Source organism: Octodon degus, unplaced genomic scaffold, assembly GCF_000260255.1.
Source record: "Octodon degus isolate 3935 unplaced genomic scaffold, OctDeg1.0 scaffold00186, whole genome shotgun sequence".
In the NCBI taxonomy this organism is placed as follows: Eukaryota; Metazoa; Chordata; class Mammalia; order Rodentia; family Octodontidae; genus Octodon; species Octodon degus.
The window spans coordinates 1858673-1874338 of NW_004524762.1; the positions used below are offsets into that span (position 1 = coordinate 1858673).

At 42.7% G+C, this 15666-nt stretch overlaps 1 protein-coding gene across 1 annotated transcript in view; it reads left to right on the forward strand.

Annotated features, from left to right (window-relative positions):
- Med12l (mediator complex subunit 12 like) overlaps nt 1-15666 on the forward strand; it is a 327698-nt gene that overhangs the window by 62320 nt on the left and 249712 nt on the right. The window contains exons 6-7 of the mRNA XM_023704067.1: nt 5626-5795; nt 11670-11780. Coding sequence (XP_023559835.1) covers nt 5626-5795; nt 11670-11780 — 281 coding nt within the window. The remainder of the gene's footprint in view (nt 1-5625; nt 5796-11669; nt 11781-15666) is intronic.

Consider the following 15666-nt stretch of genomic DNA (forward strand, 5'->3'; position numbering starts at 1 on the left):
TTGGTCTGAGAAGGTCAGTGAAATGCCCTCAGGATTTGTCCTGAGATCCTGTACCTCAGATTGTAGAACCTTTGTCAGTGCAGCCATGTGGATGAGTCATGGCCATTGCTTGGCCAATGTCGGCCATTGCTTGGCCAATGTGAAGCTGTCTCTTTATTGAGTTATAATTGTTCATTATGTATTCTAAACCCAAGTCCTTTACCAAATACATGGTTTTCAGTATCTCTCCAGTTGCTCGTTGTCTTTTTACCATGCTTATGGTATTCTTTCGCCAAGAACGCATTTCTAGCAGGCAGCGTGGCAGCTGCTGTACGGCCCTCAGTCCTGCATGCCGAGAGTCAGAAGGGAGCGGCCTGCATGTGCCGAGCGGATTCTCCCATCCAGTCTGTGATAGAGTCAGGCTGGTTCCATCTGCGGCATCCTGAAGTGTGGAGAAGCGAGCTGTCCAGGTGGAGAGGTGGGAACTTTTTATTGCAGCTGTGAATTCCTCATGGAGGAATTTCCAAGCCAATGAGTTTCTCCATGAAGAAAACTGTCACCTCTGACCCAGTTATTGTCAAGTGGAAGCCCTGAAACACGTGCATCTTGGTCCCTGGAGAGGGCTGCATTGTGTTTTGTTTTGCTTTGTTTTTTAAGGAACCCACCTGGAGTTCTCGCTGGCAAGAAACGAGTGTGCCGGGGGAAAGAGCCTTCAGAGATTACACACACATTTACAAGGAAGCTTATTATTAAATAATGGAAAAGCACAGTTTTTCTGGGACCTTTACAGACTCTTGATTAACAGGGACTTTAATAATTATAAAAACAACATTGAGGAGGTTAGTGTAGTAAATCCCACATGTAGTAGTGTTTGGAACCTTGTAGGTGTGTGGCGATGAGTTTAATCCATACAGGGAAGAAGACTGAGTTGAGAGTTGAAAGGCTAAATAATTAGGAAGGAACTTGATTTGATATTTATTTTAGGAGGACCTTCTGATGCATTGATAGAAGTCAACACTTCTACATTGACTGTCTTATTTAACACATGGTTTTATGGGAATAAAGATATGGAGAGAATTCTAGTTCCAGTTAGAAAAGGGAGGCAGATCCTTGCTAGGTGGTTGGGTGGTACCGAGAATCTAGACAAGGCTGCATAGTGGATGTGACACCAGCACTGGGTCCAGAAGATTTTCTGTCTGTGAGTACAGGTGAACAGGGAAGGCTTTGTGGCTAGAGGGAGCGCCGGGAGTGCCAGAGCAGGTGGGCTCCTGGAGGTAGCGATGGGAGGCGGAGTTCAGGGCGCTTTGCATCTTGGCCTCAGTTCGTTAAGGGTGTAGATCTATTGAAGGATTTTGAGCCCTGAGCTGACACTGATTGAGTCCATCAATGCCGTGTCCTAGCGACAGCTTGTGTGGCTTTGGTTTGCATGCCAGGCATCACATTAGCTGTTAGATGTTGACTCAGCCGAGGCAGAGGCAGGTCTGACTCGGTGAGAGCTGGTGCCAGCTGCTGTCAGCTGAGGTCTAACTTTTGTTTCCTTTCTAAAAACGTTTCATATTGATGCTGACAGAAGGGGCTTCCACATAGGGATTGGTTTCTGCTTTCCATGCGCTGTGCTCAGTGACTCACCCTTACAGGAACTCTGAGATGTATATGTTGTAAATCCTCATTTTGCAGAAAAGGAAACTTAAATTTAGCAGAAGCTGGGTACCTGGCTTCACCTTATGCAACTGTGAGTGTCAGAACTTCGGACCCTGGGACTGTCCTCGTCCAGACGCCCTTATCTTAGTGCCTCTAAATGCTGCCCGGATGGCAGCTCTTGTGAGATCGCACTGCCAGGGCGCCGCTGGGGGCCTTGCTGCATTTGGCACTCTGTTTGCTTCCAGAGGATCACTACAAGTCTGATCTCTTCTGCTGCGCTCCCAGCTGTTGCCACTGTAGGTTTTGGAGGCTGGGAGGACCTTCTTTAGTCGAGTGCATCTCTGTCCTTACCCGTATGATGTTTTCCTGTTCCAAAGCGGCACGTCTCACCCCTGGTTTGGTGCTGCTGTTTAGCATCCCACTGCGAGCATGCTCATTTGTATGTGGCAGCACGGACTGCGCGACCCCGAGACCCCCTCCTTGGCAGCCTTCTGCTCTTCGGGTTACTTAGTAATAAGGAATTCTGGCATTGGGGTTCTGGGGTGCAGCGGGGAGCATTACTGAAACAATCCTGTTATTCTTCTTTAGTTCTGGTCACTCACACCACTCTTGGTAATAGTCACGTTCATAAGTTTCTAGTAATCCAGGTTCGTGGGAATTAATTTCTAACTACAGATGTCTTTGTATCTTCCAAATTTCTTAAATGCACTAAGAGTCCTTCACCACTTTTTGCTTCCATTTTCCTCCCTCCACATCTTTCCTACAGCCTTTATGCACTCTTTTTGTTTCTTTTTTTCTTTCCAGTTTTAGAAAATCAATTACTTATTTATTTGGTACAGGGTCTCACTATGCAGCTCAGACTCATAGTGATCCTCGTGTCTCAGCTGCACCAGCACTGGGATTACAGGCACGTGCCCCCACACCTAGTTTTGGTGGGGCCTCCTTGGCATGGGGCCAGCACAGCATGCGGTACCAGGGATCAAACTCTGGTCCTTGTGCTTGCCAGGCAGGTGCTTAGACCCCCAAGCTATCTACCCACCCCCCCACCTTTTTTTAAATGACCTGAAACTGGGTCCCTGATCAGACTAATCACATCAGAAAGCCTCAGGGTAGTGTGGTAGGCAGCCAGCCCACCCCACCCCCAGGTTGTGTCATGCCCTCAGGGCTGAGAGCCCTGTTCTGTTTCGAAGTGGGTCCCTCGTGCCACTGTCTGTGGGGCCCCCTTGCCACCTTCCCACCAGCTGTGCTTCTTAGTAGGTGCAGGGTGTATAACATGATGGCCATGTTTTTTGTTTTTAATTTTTTAATGAGAATTCTAGATGTACCCTAAGTTTTTTTCTTAACCTGCCCTATGTCTTAGTTCCCAGACCTTGATCTGATTGGTATAATTTCATGCCAATTAGTTACAGCTAAACTAATTCCCAAGCAGAGTTTAGATTGTGAAATTTTACACCCAGTAATTTTTTTTAAAAAGGATACATGATGTTTATAAACAGTTAACTGAACATAAAGGCAACAAGATAGAGAGATACAGTTTGCTCTCTATCTGTGGATTAAACCAACCGCAGGAGGAACATTTTCAGGGAGATAATGATGTCTAAAAACACAGATTTTTTTCATGTCATTTTCCCCCAACCAATGCAGTATAATAACTATTTATATAACGTTTGCTTTGTATTTGGTATTTTAAGTAATCTAGAGATGATTTTAGAGGATGTGCTTAAGTTTTAGGCAGATACCATCCCATGTTACACAAGGGATTTAGGCATTTGTGAATTTTGCTACCTTTGGGGGTTTCTAGAGCCCGTTCATTGTGGGTCCTGAGGGACATCTCTGATTTTCGAATACTTGCTATGTGTAATGGGTTCACAAAGGATTTTTTTGTTTTTGTATGTTTGTTATCTTTTCTATAATGAGCATACATTCTCCTATATTTCAAAAAAATCTTGTAAAGGAGGATATACCCAAGCAGGGGTGTGCCAATGAGTTATTTTTGAGGCTAAAATATTCCACAGGGATATTGAGAATAGTATCATATCGAGAGCAAGTTAATAGCAAGGCTTGGCACACAACAGCTAGGATCTGGATCCTTGTTATTTTCATTTTTGTTAATTATAGCTAAACTAAACTTGTCTTATCTGGTGGTTGATGTATTTTTTGGTTGACCAAGTGAGTGTCATGACACTTACAACATGAACATCAACAGATGATGACACTGATGTTTAATGTTTTTAGTGCCGGCGGGTCAGTTTTAATGATAATATCTGTAACACGGTGGTGCTTTCTGGAAAGTTATTAATAAAACAGGATGTTGGCTTAGTATCTAATTAAGTTCTTGCATTAGTTTCTCTATTGGAGCTTAACACTTCTGGTGCGCACTTAAAATTTAATTTTAAAAGGACGTGGCTAAGACGTGGTGTAGACCAGAACTTACCAGGAGTTCTCACTGCATCTTCCTTCAGGTAACTTCAGTGGTAGCTAATGATCAGTTTCCTTTCTGCTCCTCACTGCTGTGAGTTTTGGCCAAACAATGGGAAACAGCGGCGCCTCCCTAGGACGGCCTCTTCAGAAGTGCGGTTTTGCTAATCACTGGGGAAAATGGGCTGTGAGCTTCTAATTACTGCGTTTTTATCCACAGACTGGGCTAAAGTTGGCATCACATCCACATCCGTCGTGGTTGCTGGAGCAACACGTAGATTCAGTTTGTGCCCCTGTGGCAGACGTGTTGTGAATAATTTTAGTCACTTTTTTCCCTGCTACTTTTTCTCCTTCCTTTCCCACTTGCTGTCTGCTCCCTTTGTCTGCCTCCAACCCTGCTGAGTCCCGAGGCATCTGTGCTGGTTGATGAGAGAGAGTAGCGCAGTCGTAATCGAAGGTCCGGGTGCTTGCGCCAGGCAGCAGCCACCCTGTGTCCTGAGGCCGTCCTGAGGGAAGGGTAGGGTCAGTCTGTGGGGCGAGCCAGCCGCTTTACAGACTGGCCAAAACAGAGAGTAGAGCAACAACACAACAGGACAAACCACAGGTGTGTTTTCAACCTGGCTTGGACCCTAAAGATTGGGCTCCGGGAGAATGTACTCAGGGGATTTTACATTGTTTTTCCTCTAGAACTGAGATTTCTTGAGAGTGTTTTTCTCTACTGTAGTGATTACTGCTGTATCTCCCATAGTTTTTTAAAATCATATTGGCCAGATAGCTCAGTGGATTAAAGCACTGGCTTAGGCAGACGCAGGGACTAGGGTTTGATCCCCGGCATGCCGTGCTGGCCCTGGCCTTGGAGCAAGCTGAGATGGCCATTGAGACTGGGCATGGTGGTGCACCCCTGTAATCCCAGCACTTGGGAGGCTGAATACAGGTGGATCACTGCGAGTCCAGTCTGTATAGTGAGACCCTGTAGACCTGTCCCAAATACGTTAAAACAAAAACAAAAACATATTGTTGTTTAACATGAAAGATTGTCAGATGGAGTAAATGTAAGTGTGGGTATTTTTCTTGTACGTGAAATATCATCAAAGCACAGGAAGACAGCTGTTCTTTCTATTTTAAAAAATCATTTATTTATTGCGCACAGGGTTTCTCTACACAGCTTGGACTTCCCAGTGCTGGGATTACAGGCATGTGCCCTCAGGCCTGGTTTCGGTAGCCAGCACGATGCTCCCGGGTTTCTGGGTTTCTGGGGCCAGCTTGGCATGCGGTATCACGGGTTGAACCCAGGTCCTTGCGCTTGCCAGGTGGGTGCCTAGGTCGCCAAGTGATCTCCCCAGCCCTTGTTTGTTTCTTGTAAGAGCTGGTCAGGACGTGTTCTGACCCTTGTGGGGGTAGCCAGTTTATACTAGTCTGCAACATCTGAGGGCTTTGGAATGGGGTTATCATTTGTATACAGTAAATGTTGCATTTGTAAGTACGTACTCAAAATCATTAAAAAGGGAGAGAAAAAAAGTATAATTCTTAGACCATTGAGTCTAGATTTCGGAGTCTTTTTCTTCTTTTTTTTCTTCTTTCATATAGAGTGGACACAAATATCTACCAGATATCTTCGGGAGCAATTGGCCAAGATTTCTGACTTTTACCACGTGGCCTCCGGCGCAGGTGACGGCCCTATCCCTGTGCCACCGGAGGTGGAGCAAGCCATGAAGCAGTGGGAATATAATGAGAAGCTGGCTTTCCACATGTTTCAGGTGATCTTTCTGAGTCATGCAGGGCTGTGGGGTGCTTTGAAAAGAGCAAATTGTATATAGTCACTTGCTGCTGAATGACAGGTGTAGGTTCTGAGCAGCGTGTCACCAGGCGATTTCATCATGGTAGGAGCATTGTAGGGTGTGTTTCCTAGATAGTATAGCCTACTACGTGCCCAGATGGTATGGTACGAACCTGTTGTATGTGTAGTCTTTCATGGATGGAAACATTACTAGTGTCTCATGTATTTTCTGGGGGTTAAATTCTGCCTTCATGCACTGTATATATTCGGAGAAAGCAGTCTCCATTCTTCACATTGCCTTTCAGGTAACACATTTGTCTTGAGATGACACCATAGGATACATCCAGCTTTCTACAATGTGAGCTCCTTCAGTGCCATCAATTATTTTCTAATTGTGCTAGTAAAAATAATCCTACTCCTTTTGTTTGATTAGTTTGGATATATGTATGAAATAACATCCTGTGGGGAAGCCACCTATTTTATATCTGCTTAAGAGTTCAGTTATTTCAGTTAATTAAGAAAGGTTATCTTAATTTGGTTCAGCTACAGTTTAAAATGCAAAATTGAGGGGAGGCTTTGGGGCAATGAAAAATGACGGCGCGCTCATGCAGGCGAGGTGATGTGAATCATTCTGACCAGAAGAGGGCGCCTGTGTGTTACTTTTCTCAATCTGTGTTAGTGGCCAGGTGGAGGAAGTAAGTTTAGCTAAGGCCGTGTTGCTCTCAAAGACTTGGTACCAGCTGTATTACTCAGAGACGAAGAGGAAGTGTGGTTCTTACATTTTCCCTTTAGAACCTTCATTACAGTATTTTTGGGGTAATATTTTTATCAAGAGCTCAAACTAGGAAAAAGTGTAAACTGTATGACCAATAGTAATGTTTTTAAGTCAATAAAAGAAACTGTTGCAAATCCCGGTTTTGTTTAGAATAGATCTAGTTCAATGTTTGTGCTTAGTTTTGAGGAGTCTTACTGAGCTGAGAAGTTTAGTCTGCATCTTGGAAAACATGTCTCAGCGTAAAGTTTTTGGAAGGACTGTCTCAGATCACTGGGAACAGTGAGATCAGATTTTTCTTTTCTAGAACACAATGACTCTCTCTTTTTTGTATTTAATACAGGGTCTGCAGGGTGTCTCTTATTTATAGCCTCCCACGCACTGGGATTACAGGCGCATGCCACCGTGCCCAGTCTCAATCGCAGTCTCCTCGTGCCCCGGGGCGGGGCCGGCATGGGACGCTGGGGATCAGACCTGGGCCGCTGCGCTCTGCCTAAGTAGGCACTTTAGTTTGCTGAGCTATCTGGCTGGCCCTAGAACACAGTGAGATTCTAAAGTGATGAACATAACTGAAACAACCTCCAATTGAGAAGCACTTTAATTTGATCTAGACTTGAGCCGGGGAGTGTGCCCTGGCACATACAGGTGCAGGCGTGCGTGTGTATGAGGGAGCCGGGCACGAAAGTAGACGCCTCTGAGGAGGGACTTGCGGGTCGGTGAAGACTTTTTTTTTTTTAAAAACAGTGTTTGGAACCTTGTGTTTGCTGTTTCTTACACAGTGCAAAACTCTCATTTTTCTTATTTTATTTATTTTTATTTTTATTTTCATTTTTTTCTTATTTACTTTATTTATTTATGTATTTATGGTGGAACTGGGGATTGAACTCAGGCCCTTGTGCTTGCCAGGGAAGTGCTTATTCTGCTGAGCCATCTCCCCAGTACTTCTTATTTACTTTAAACACATTTGTATGTTTGTCTTAATTACTCTTCTCTCATTGCTGGGACAAATACCTGATACCCAAAATGAAGGAAGGAAAGGTTTATTCAGCTCCCAGTTACTGGAGGGTTCAGTCCATATTCAGCTGGCTCCAAGGCAGAGTGGCACATTGCAGAAAGTGACCTTTCCTGGCAGCAGCAAAGAGCAAGAGCACAAGGGAGAGGCAGCAGCAGCTCAAGCAGCTGGCTTCTCTTCCCTCCTTACACTGTATTGCATATTTCCTGCCCCAGGGCAGGTGCAACATCCACATCCACAATCACAAACTTCCCCATGACTACATGAGGCTTTGGGGGGACACCTGGACACAAACCATAACAATATTTAAATGGACAATTTTTTGAATTAAAGTTTACTGTTTTAAAATTTCAAATTGTACCTTTTCTGAGACTGACCTCATTGCCCTTTTTGACTTTTAGAGTCTTTAAAACTAGAGATAGACTAGAAGTTGGAAAGTAAGTACCTGTATGTAACATCAAATATGTTGTCACTGCAATCTTTTAAATATGCCAAATATAGTTTGTCACTATAAATTTCCATGCAAGCAAATGGGAAGTGGTCCAGGAGACTGAGCGGAAGGGAAGTAAGTAGAGAACAGATAGGCTGTTTGCATGCGCTTAATAATAGCAGTAATATGTCATTAAACAGTAAGTTTGTTTTATTTTTGAGACAGGGTCTCTGTTTAGATCAGGCTGCCCTTGAACTCGTGGCGATGGTGATCTTCCTTCCTCAGCCTGCCGAGCTCTGGGATTAGAGGCGTGCGCCACCGTAGCCAGCTTGTGTCCTAAACATGAGCTAAGGTTAATAACGTTCAGAAGAATGAAATTGGGGAAACAGGATTTAGGGAGGAGGCTGGGAAGTAGAAGGGAATAAGAGAATTTTTTTAAAAAAGGAAGCCGTATTATGTGCTTATATCAACTCCCCAAGATGATCAAAAACTACATGTACTGCAGACATGCATTAACAAAATGTTTATTTTCACACAAATCCCTGATAACAGTTGTAGTAGGTCACTGGTAAAGAATGAGTAGGGACACAGTAAGGTTTTGCATTAACTACTAGGTTTGTTACTATAATAGCCATAACGTTCTAAGTGTCTTTCCCAGAAAACATAGCCTTTTGCTTTTATTTTGAAGATTCTCTTGCTTTGGCTTGTAATAAAAAGCTATTATATGACATGAAATAGATGCATACACTGTCATAAGAGAAGGATTTGTGTATGTGTGTGTATGCAGATGCGTATGAAGGCAGCAGATGAAGGTGCTTGTCTCGTAAGTCCCTGGCTTAACATTCTTGTTGCCAAGGGCCACAGAAGCACTGTAGCAAACCTCGCCTAGCAAACACCGGTGCTGCTGTGTGCTCACCGTGCAGTGCAATAGCTTGTAGTCCTGCCACGCTCACTCAGAGCCCAGGATGTCTGGAACCAAGAGGAAAGTGAGGGTGTGGGGCTGCTGAGAAGTGCGGAGTAGCCGTGGGAACAGAGGTGAAGGTACCTGAGAGATTAGGCCAAGGCCTGCCGATGGTAGACATCACTCGCTCTTACACGTGCATCGTTCCACCACTGGCATGATTCTAAAGAGAAAGGACAGGATCGCGGGACGTGCGGAGTCTGTTGTGCCAGTGAGGTCGGTATCCCGATGCTGTGGGACAGTGATAGAAGAGACAGAGACACTGCAGGTGTGGATGCAGGGTCAGCGTCAGCGTTGCATCCCACTCAGCTGACTACTTTGTTCAAGAAGAAGCTAGAAGCCTATTTGAAGGCTTGCAGCAAAAAAGTGAGGTGAACAGAGCGCGTCCGTATGGCCAGCCATAGGTAGTTTAGCAGATTCAGGGCTAGAGCCACCCCTGCAGTGGAAGGTGCGGAGGCTGAGTGCAGGTATCACAGCTGCCCGGGGATTTCCAGCAACACAGAGAAATTATTGCTGAAGGCGCTTATTTACCCCAAGAGGTGTTTAATGTCCGTGAGCCAGTACTGTACTGGGTGAGGAGGAGGATGCCAGGAAGAGGCTGGTGCCAGGCTTCCCAGCAGTGAAGGATAGGCACACTCTGTTGTTTGGGAGCACTGCTTCCAGAGATACGAAACTAAAGCCGCTCTTAATTTACCATTCAGAGAACCCAAGAGCCCTCAGAGACACAGCCAAGGGCTCTCTGTTTGTGGAACAGTCACTACAAAGCCTGAGTCATGCAGACCATTTTCCAGAACTTTTCCTCATCACTTTATCCCAGAGATACAGAAATTCACTACCGTTTGGAGAAAGATGGCCTGTTGAGTGTTCTTTTGCTGCTTGGCAGTCCACCAGGTCACCCCCAATCCTACGGCTCTCGTATGGATACTGTGGCACTCATCCACCCTATGGGATAAGGAGTTGTTGGGACTTTCAAGAAGCATTATTTGTATCACACTTTTTGCAACTGACAAAACAAGAATAGGCTTGTGACAATTTTGGAAGGACTGAAACGTCTGTGAGGCCATAGAAGATACTGCCTTTGCTTGGCCAGGGTTTCAGCTGTCCCCATCATGAACGGGGTGTGGAAGAATCTTAGCTCATAGTTTGTTCCTGAAGTTCATGGACTTGAGCTGGTGGGTGAGGAGTCAAAGGAGGTGTTCAGCAACTTAGTGACCCACAGCTAGAAGCCGGTGCCACGTCCACAAGGGGACAATGCCATTGTACTCTTAGTTCTGCAAAATGAGAAACTTACTCATGAGGACCTGATAGAATTGGAGGACCAGCAAAAAGATGAAAGGAGCCAAGAGGAGGACATCACTGAAGCACTGGAGAGACTCGCAGCACAGGAAATGGCAGGGGGATTTTCTGTACTTCAAGGGGGCACTGCTGGTTTTTGAGGCACAGGACGCCAACATAGCATGACACACAGGGTTGCAGCAGCTGTTCAGGGTGGTGTCCAGTGCTGGAGTCTCCTGTGATTAGAAATGAGGGTTGCTACCCAAGCATCATGGGTGCTTTGTTCAAGAGTGTGGGCGGAACTGACTCCCTCAGAAGGCCGTGCCGCCAACCGCAAGCGTGCCCTGTGGTCGTCTTGCCCTTCCCCTCCTCTTGCCCATGATGGCTCAGGTCAACCAGCCCCACCCGCCCCCTCCTCCCGTTAGTGACACTCCTTGTCAATTGGCTCCATGTAATCCGCTGTATGCCAGTTGCTGTATTGTGCTGTGCCACCATTTGAAGCTAACTGTAAAAGTAAACGTACCTTATTTACAGTATTTTTGTATGTTTGGCTATTTTTATTTTTTATGCTTTACACCGTATATTTGTGTTAAAGGTGTGTAAGTCTTACTTTGTCAGAGTTATGAATGAATTTGACTTACACATGTTCTCCGGGACAGGAACTTATTGATAAGTTGCAGTTTATTGTAGTGTTTATGTCAATGTCAGGTGTCCTGTGGGGGTGTAACTCAGTGGCAGTTGGCAAGCAGGCACAAGGCCCTGGGTCCATCCTAGGACCAAGGGAAAAAAATAAAGTGGTGGTCTCCAGGGGAGCTGTACCATCCTTTATGGTGCAATTTTTGTATTTCTGAAGATGGTTTAGGTTTCTAGTGTGGCCATGTTGGGTTATTTATACATTATTTCATGATAAAGTTCTTGTATGTCTTTGTATTGATTTGTAAGTGTGCATTTTTGTAGGTAGGCTGCAGTATCTTGAAGTCGTTTTTGGACAGGAAAGGAGGTTGTGGGGGTGCTGAGCTAAACCTTTATGGAGAGGATGACAAGAATGGCCCTGTTTTTCTTTGTGACTGTCACTTGTAGCTGAGATTCACCTCTTGAGCACCGGTTCATACTTCTTCAAAATCCTTCTGGTGTCATGCATCCAAGGAGCGTGAAAGGCTGTGCATTCTCATTTCAATTTAGAGTGAAGCAGATGATCAAAAACTAAAGACAAAATCTTACAGCAAATATACCAAAAGACTCTAGTTCATTTTGTTCACAACTTGGCCTGTCATCAGTAAGACCATGCTTCAGTATAACAATAAAGTAATTGTAAAATTACACTTAAGTGTAAGCGTAACAGTGCCTTGAAAAAGCTGGCTTTTCTGTAATACTGTTGTTGCAATTTTTCATTGTTCACTTAAGGAAGGAATGCTAGAGAAGCACGAATATTTGACATGGATCTTGGATGTTTTGGAAAAGATCAGACCGATGGATGACGATCTTCTTAAACTCTTGTTACCACTGATGCTGCAGGTACAGTATGTCACCTTGAGCCAGGTGGCTTTCCAGGGAAGAAATTAACCTGGTAAGAATAATTAGGTAATAAAGGTAGAAATGTAAAATAATCCTCTTGAAATGGAATGGAAACAATGTGTTGATGCTGTAAAACGTGAAGTGGTGAGAGGCTTCAAAGCGTTAGTAGTCATGTGTCAGCTCCGTTCATAGTGTTTATCTACATGGAATCTCGCCCATTTTGAAATCTTTCACATCTGAGCTAAGCGAAAAGCTCTTCAAATAGCGTCTCTCCTTTCACACAGATGACCTAAAAGCAAATCACTTCTTCTGAAAAATAGAGAATCTTCTACACTCTTTTTGATAATTTTTTGTGTCTCTGAGTGTACGAAATTTCTTGTTTTGATGATTTGTCTAAGATCTATTAAAATTTAGTTTATCTGGGCAAGATTTGAATTTTTTCCCCTGTAAAGTAATACATGAATTTGATAATTCATTTTCCATCTTACTAGAATACAAGTTCTCAAAGTTAAGTATAGGCGACCTTCTGGATTTCTGCAGTCTGTTGGGATTTCACCCTTTTTATTCCTAGTTGCATGGATTTGAGTCTTTTTTTTTTTTTTTTAATAAAGTTGGATAAAGGTTTACCAATTTTATTTAATCTTGTAAGAACCAACTCTTTGATTCATTGATTCTTTGTGCTTTTTTAGCATTAATTTCTGTTAATGCGTTAACTTCTGCTCTGATCTTTCTACTTTCTTCCCTTATTTGAATTTCGGGCTTAGCCTGCTCTTCATTTTCTAGAACTTTGAGGTTAGTCGTTATTTGTGCTTGTTCTGTTTTCCTGATAGGTGTTCACTGCTGTAAACTTCGGTCTTAGGACTGCTTTCATTGTGTCCCATGAGTTTTCTGTATGCTGTCATTATCATTTAATTGTAGAAACTGTCTAATTTCTTCTTTAATTTGTTCAGGAGGGTGTTATTGAATTTCCATGTGTTTATGGACTTCTTGTGGTCTCTTTTGCCATTGATTTCCAATTTCATTGTGCTGTGGTCTGATAATATGCATGGGATAATTTCAGTTCCTGTGTATTTACTTAAGCATGTTCTGTGAGCTAGTATGTGGTCTGTTTTGGGGAAGGTCTCATGTGCACCTGAGAAGAATGTGTAACAGTGCAGACATCTACTGAGTCCAATTATTCAGAAGTTTGTTTCAGTTCTAATACTTGATTGTTGACTTTTTGTCTGGTTGATCTGACTTTGTGACAGTGGGGTATTGAGATCCCCCAGTTCAACTGCGTTACTGCTTACTTGATGTTTTGTACCTGTTAATATTTATTTTGTATAGTTGGGTGCACTGGTATTTGTTGCGTATGTATTTATGTTTTTTTCTCTCTTCCTCTTGAAGTGTTCCTTTTGCAAGGATGTAGCAACCTTCTTTACCTCTCTTAATCAGTCTTGGCTTGAGATTCACTTTGTCTGCAAATAGAAGAGCTATCTCTGTTTTTTTAGGGATTCCTGTTGCATGGAGTATTACTTTCAATCTTTTGACTTTCAGTGTTGGCATTTCTGTTTGAATTAAATGTGTTTTTTATATGCAGCATATTGTTGGATCTTGCTTATTGACCTATTCTGTCAGTCTGTGCCTTTTGAGTGGTGAATTGGGACCATTAACATTGATGGTTATAACTGATATGCAATGACTTATGCTTGTCATGTTATTTTCCTGTTGCTGGTCCTTTCCCTGTCCCCTCTGTTTAATTGCCTTACCTGGTGGATTCCTTCTGTTTGCTTTTATAGAGTTGTAGTCCTTGTTATCTCTTTGTAGAATGGCTTTCAAAACATTTTGGAGTGCTGGCTTGGTGGTCATAACTTTCCTCAGATGTTCTGTGTCATGGAAGTATGATATTTTCCCATCAGTTGTGAAACATTAGTTTTGTGGTGTACATCATTCTGGTTTGAAGATTATTTTCCTTTAGAACTTGAAATACATCACTACGGGCTCTCCTTAACTTGAGGGTTTGTGCTGAGAAGTCAGTTGTTATTCTCAGGGGCTTTCCTTTATAGGTAATTTGTTTCTTTTCCCTAACAGCTTTTAAGATTCTTTTATTTTTTTTAAAGGGAAAAGAATATAATAAAAAGATGCAGAGTTTTAATAGAAGATGGTATAATTGACGCCCTGGCACCACATGCCGTGGCTGCCACACCCCCTGGCTTGCTGAGCTGGCTGCCAAGACTGGGCATGGTGGCATATACCTGTAATCCCAGTGCTGGGGAGGTGAAAGCAGGAGGATCGTTACGAGTCAAGCTGCGTAGTGAGACCCTGTACCAAATACATTCAGAAAGAGAAATACAAGATGATATGAAATTAACAATCGTTATTCATTTCATATTGTTATCGTCAAAGTAGTTGCGCAGATTATCAGATAAAGACATACAAAATTGATCACACAGTGTAAGATTCTATTCTTGTGTTGAATTTCTGGAATCTTGACTGTGATATACTTTCCCGTAGATTTTTTTTTTTTTTTTTTTTTAATTGTGGATAATTGGAGTTCTATGATGTGCTTTGCTTACTGTATGTCAAATTCTTTTTCTCTACTAGGGAAATTTTCTGGCATGATGCCTGTGAACAGTTTGTTTTAATATATACTTAGTAGTATCTCCTGCTTTTCTACTGGCCCTAATCAATCTTTAGTTATTCTTGTTTGCTTCATCTAGCAGCTGCTGCCCTGATTTCTTACAATCCCTTGCTATTTTAAAGAAATCTTTCTTTTTGTGATTGCTAACTGCAGCTTATCTACTATATATGAGATCTTGTTCTCACATTGGATGTCTGCTTGAATCTGCCTCTTGACCTCATTGCTTTCCTGTGCTGAGCATTCATGGCTTCCATACTTTTCTTAAGCTCCTCTTTTTAAAAATCTGTATCTGCTGTAGGGTCACAGAGCATGGTTTTCATTGTGCACACCATCTCTGCAGTCATTTGAGAAATTATTTGTATTTTCATTTTTTCTAGAACCTCATTTAGTTGCTTTTTTGTTGTGTTTCAGAGAGGCCAGTTAGATGGCTTTCAGACTGTCCCACCTCTTTGCTCCCTGGCTTTTGCCTCTGGTGAACTGGATGTCTGGGGTTGCATCTTTAGTGTCTTCTCATTTTGGTTTTTTTTGTTAGTTTAATTTCTGGGGTCATGCTTGTAAGTTGCCTTTGGTGGGTTGTTTCATTGCCAGGGGTTCTAAATAAAATCCTTATTAAATGACTACTTCTCTGAGGCATCTTCCAGGTGCAGCTGGTTTTTAGGTTTTGAGTCTGTTGCAAGCTCCTACCTCTTCAAATTGTTGAGCATGAGAAGTTGCTGCCTGTTTGGTCCAGCTTGATTCTTTGGCACTGTGCCATAGTATTTTCTGTTATCCTTAGTCAAACTCAATCTTAGAATACCAGGAAGAACAGCTGTTTTAGAACAATTATGCCACTTTTGGCTATAATGGTGCCATCAGCAATGGTAATAGTGTTAAACACAGCCTAGAAAATGACAAACTGTGCTAATCATTAATTTGCCACTTTCAAATGTTTGAACTAGATTCATGGTTATATAAGAAAATTTAAAACAAACCGGAAAATTATAAGCACTATACAATACCTTAATATGTCAATTTTGCTATCAGGGGTTAAAGTTTAAAATGGGTAGAGAGAAAGTAGAGAAGTGGAAGAAGAGGAAGAGATTAGAAGATCACATTAACGTTGGGAAACTGGTGTAGAAGACCAGAGGGAAAGATAGAAAGAAAAGATTAAAAAAGAACAGAACAGTACCACAACCATAAAGAAGCTAGAAACCATATTTATACTCATGAAAACAAAATCAAACAATGAAGGACAAACAAAGGCAGAAAAAAAAAAAAAAAAAAAAA